Source organism: Xenopus tropicalis, chromosome 2, assembly GCF_000004195.4.
Source record: "Xenopus tropicalis strain Nigerian chromosome 2, UCB_Xtro_10.0, whole genome shotgun sequence".
Taxonomy (NCBI): Eukaryota; Metazoa; Chordata; class Amphibia; order Anura; family Pipidae; genus Xenopus; species Xenopus tropicalis.
This window is the reverse complement of record NC_030678.2, coordinates 161,694,047-161,698,727: the sequence shown is the minus strand read 5'-3', so window position 1 is coordinate 161,698,727 and position 4,681 is coordinate 161,694,047. Positions and strand designations below refer to the sequence as shown.

The following is a 4,681-nucleotide window of genomic DNA, read 5'->3' as shown; positions in this document are numbered from 1 at the left end:
GTGATTGGCAGTGGAGAGGGTCAGGGAAGGGCAGGACATTACAAATTTACTGACAGACATTGCCGGTAACTTTGTAATACCAGTGCCGGCCCTAGCTGGTGATTTACTGACTATCCCGGTCAAATACTCACCAGGTGGCAACTCTAATCTCCAGTAATACAAGGATGTGTTAACTAAAATAGCTATTGCCCTAGATGCCACTATAGGAGAAGGAATCATTGGGAGGAGAAGGAAAGGTATAATCATTGGGTTGTGTCGTTTTATTAGGCATAATTGCTTACCAGCTCTCCTGTTCACTGAAAACTGCACCAGCCTGAAATACTACACTGGGGGTGCATTTATTAACACATCATCACCGGTGATGTTGCCCATAACAACCAATCAGCAATTTGATTTGAACGGTCTCCTACAAGTTAGTAAAATAAAGCATAGATCTGATTGGTTGATATAAGCAACATCTTCAGTGATGTTTGTCTCCAATGTTAATAAATAGGAGTTTCATGTTGCTATTTCCTTCTATCTCCCAGTGAGCCATTGAGGCTGCTGTGCACTTGGGCAGTAGAGTAAAAAGCCAAACTTTAAAGAAAAAATCAGCCTTTTGCTCTACTCTTTATGTGCATCAAGAGTTCCCCAGTCTGGGGACCAAACTATTAATGGAGACCTTTCAACCAGACATAAAAGCTGTATTATAAAAGTTCTTCAAATTAAACATAAAACCCAAATTCTTTTTTCAATTAAAGCATTAATACCTGTTATAATCTTATTTAGAAATTCAAGCTGTCAGTTATAAATTGCCTGCCCTGCCTGTATGCCTTAGGCAGGCAGTTACTTTCACTTTCCATTCTGCATTCCCTAGATGTTTCTGCACTCCTCTCATCCCCCGCCCTCCTCAAGCTCTTTAATTGTGTATCCTGTGCATTAACATGGACATTGGGTTCCCTTTCTGGCTTAAAAACAAGATTTTGGAATAATGCAATGCTTGTCCTAATAACACTGGTCACACCATGGTGTTTTCAGGCTCTATGTTGTGTACATGTGTTATGGCACCAATGTGTACAGGGATCTACATATTGACTCTGCACACATTCTGAAAACAGAGAACCAATGAGAAAATAAAGGAAATTTTGATAGCAGGAGGTTAATCCTTTATAATCCCTGATTCAGAAAATGACAGATACCAAGAGAGAAGAGAACAAATTAAATGTGCATTGAAAAATCAGTATATTTATTATGAAATATGTTTTACATCAAGATATATAAAATATAGTATAGTAAAGATAAATTAAATAAGTTACATACAAGAAGATAATATACAATATATATTTCTATAAATTATAAAATAAGTTAGATGTAAAAAAATAAATAAGGTTGTTATTGAACTTGTGTTCATTTGGTAACTCCTATCGCTGCTGGGGTTTCTGGGTTAGCAGTTCAGCCAACTGGTGTACTTTAGCAGGCGAGTGACTTTCCTGTTTGTCGTGCTGAATTCATACTGCTGGTTCCCACTGAACAAATAGAGCATTCCTAAAATGTAAGAACAAATAGGAATTATGTCAGTTATAGATCCCAGTATTCTGTAATTATTTATGATTAAACTCAACTGACCAAGTAAACTTTGCTTCTAATGGAGTATATACAATGCAGTTTGAATTTTCAGCCCAGTGTTTATACTTGATTATATTTGCCCATTATAAATATTGGTTGATAATATAATTAATTATGGTACATGTTAGAATACCCCCACACACCTCTTGACAAGAAGGTTATATAGTTTATTGTGCACCAGAGGGCAATAGGCTATGGGTTATAGGCAGATGTGTTACTGAGCAGCCGGACTCACCATTTGATCGAAATGCTGCCTCCACCTTGTTTCCAACACCTGGGAAACCTTTACTGATTCTCTGAGGAGATTCTTTATCCATCTGTGATGTTTCTTCATTATAACTGAAAAAAGAGAAAAAATTGAGCACCAAGTCCTTGCCTCACCTGTAGACTCCTGCCTGTGTAAGCCTGCATGCTTTATTGCATGAACTTTACAGCATACAGTATATGTGTTGTTTGCAGATGTAAATGTCACTGAAGATGTGTCAGAGGGAAAATGGCCGCTGGGTTAAAGCTGCTATTTGTTTTAGGAAAATGTGTGGTTTGGGTAGAGAATATTATACATGGTAGGAAAATGTAGGGTTTACATGTATTTCAATGCCAATCTGTGCCATATCTATTTAATAACTGTATATGCCTCCTGCATGTAATGTATTTATTTATGTAGGAACCCATCTTCTCTGTAATTATGTGATGGCTGTGAGACAGTGCTCTTACCTCCAATACCGATCATTAATAAAGAAGTAGGTTCTCCCTGTTTCATCATCGTGGACGGCTGCATCAATTTGCGTTACAGTCAAGGGAAACCCAAGTTCGTAGATGTTCTTAGGGAATCCCTCTTGAACTGTATAGCCTCGTAGAACCCAGTATTTTGTTCCTATGTACAACAGAAGGTGAATGTTACATATTAACATCATAGAAATCATAAAACCTATAATTATATACATAGACAAAACAATCCTGGTATGTTCATTTAATGTTTACATGATTTTTAGCAGATTTAAGGTATGGAGCTCTAAATAACAGAAATAACCCTTATCTGAAAAACACCAGGTCCTGAGCATTCTGGATAACAGGTTCCATACTTGTATATTTAATATATATATATCTGTAATTGATATAGCGGCATAGCTGTATATGTAATCTTCTAATAGGGTCCTCTAGTTATTGTAACAACTAACCCATACCCTGTTAAAAAGCTGCTAAGAAATGAAATCATTTACAAATAAAGTTAAAAAAAAAAGTTTATATTTACCTTTAAAGAGAAGAACCTGATCCTTTTTCTGATTTTCATAGGCTGCGTCGATGTCAGCTGGAAGGGAAGGCCAGAAGGAACTGATCTCATGTTGCTCGATTTCTGATTTACCGGCTGTCTTGCGCCAAAAGGATCTAAATTATTTAGAAGAAAAGAAATAAATGATAATTATATGGTTTTAGTTTGTTTATATTTTGTGGAAATGGAAAATATTGTTATGAACTAATTAAACCGGCCTTTACCTGTTCTTGAAAAATAGAATGTCCCCACGCAGGGTTGTGACCGCGTCAAAAGAAATTTGTTCCTGACAGTTTATTATTGGGACGATTGGATTTTCTTTTGTTCCTGTCAATTAAACAATTAGCAAAGCAATTTACTAACGATATGCAAACCTTTATAATTACATCCAAAAAGGTATGGAGAAAGAAAGGGTTGGGAGCCTCATTCCCTTGGGGAGCCACTCAGGGAGCATTATGTCTATTGGCAAAACTGGCTTACCTACAGCACGAAAGTCCTGACTGATTAAGCATTTGTTAAAGGGGGTGTAAACCCCCCCAGAAAAGTTTGCCTAATTAAAAATAAGTTGATACTAAGCAACATCCCACTGCACATTACTTACCCTTTATCAATAATACTAATAATAATAATTTTGCCTTTTAAAAGGACAAAAACTGACTATCCAAAATAACTATAATATATAATATATAAATAATAATCTATTTCCTTACCATACAGTGAGTGGATTCCATTGATATCATCCTGAGGAAGCTGGAATGTGTTGGGATTGATATAATGGTAGGTTGGGTACATAAGGGCATTAGGGTCATTAGAATGGTCGAGCCCAAGGGAATGGCCAAGTTCATGAGCAGCCACAAGGAACAAGTTAGTACCTAGAGAAAAATAAAGGAATAAAGTGCTCAGTGTACAACAAGGTCAGAAGGAATGTCTGGCATAATGACAATTATCAGTCAGCTATAATATCCCATTAGATGATACAACGCCTGTGTAACCTTAGTCCTACATCTAGGAGCCATGTGTTACCTGTTAACCTGCATTAACAAGGAGTAACGTTTGTTTTTACATTGATGAAACCTTACAAATACATTATTTTGGGTGCCCATGTTCCTATATGAATGAATGAGAGAATGTCTAGAAACCCACCGGCTGATCCACTTGTCCATCTCTCGTCTTCATCAAAATGTACGTCCCCCCCAATGTTATCTCCAGGAGCAAATGCATGGGCCAGAATGCCAGATGGGCCATCAAAAGGCAGAGAATCTTTATGATCTGTAGGGAAAGAATGGCAACTTTTAATGCCATTTAAAAAAACTTATACAATATGTTAGAAAAATATTTTTGAAAAAGTCAGATACCTCTATATGCAAACAGCATCTCAATATCAGAGACTCTGTCATAGATTCTGGTAAAGGTGAGAGGGACGACATCACTCCAGACCTTGAAAGCCTTCTCAATGGCCCGGTCCACATCATTTCTGGTCATATCTGGGGTGTAATTCAGAATTCTGTTGGGAAAATTGTGGTAAAAGGAAAATTAGAATCAATTTTCTCTTTTTAAAATGTTTCTGTTTTCTGTATACCCATCATGCATTGCAACTTACCTGTACGTCAGGTCCTTTTTCTTCCACACTGCATTTCCTGAGAAGGTGCTGAAACGGGCAATATCAGGAACCCCGCACCGAGGTTGTTTCATTACGTCTATGGTCTCTTCATTCAGTCTTGCAGTGACCTCCAATCCAAAAAAGTTCTGCATCTTTTGAATTTTATCCAACAATGCACTGCGGCTGGTCCCCTCCCCCTCAAACCT

At 37.3% G+C, this 4,681-nt stretch overlaps 1 protein-coding gene across 1 annotated transcript in view; it reads right to left on the bottom strand.

Moving 5' to 3' along the window:
- Window positions 1–1,204: 1,204 nt before the first annotated feature.
- The window catches only part of LOC100491214 (matrix metalloproteinase-18), a 5,469-nt gene continuing 1,992 nt past the window's right edge, over window positions 1,205–4,681 (bottom strand). The window contains exons 2-10 of the mRNA XM_002934930.5: window positions 4,476–4,681; window positions 4,231–4,379; window positions 4,019–4,144; window positions 3,586–3,747; window positions 3,100–3,202; window positions 2,858–2,991; window positions 2,320–2,479; window positions 1,841–1,944; window positions 1,205–1,524 (exon numbers count right to left, since the gene is read on the bottom strand). The exon at window positions 4,476–4,681 is cut by the window's right edge and continues 21 nt beyond it. Coding sequence (XP_002934976.3) covers window positions 1,424–1,524; window positions 1,841–1,944; window positions 2,320–2,479; window positions 2,858–2,991; window positions 3,100–3,202; window positions 3,586–3,747; window positions 4,019–4,144; window positions 4,231–4,379; window positions 4,476–4,681 — 1,245 coding nt within the window. The 3' untranslated portion in view covers window positions 1,205–1,423. The remainder of the gene's footprint in view (window positions 1,525–1,840; window positions 1,945–2,319; window positions 2,480–2,857; window positions 2,992–3,099; window positions 3,203–3,585; window positions 3,748–4,018; window positions 4,145–4,230; window positions 4,380–4,475) is intronic.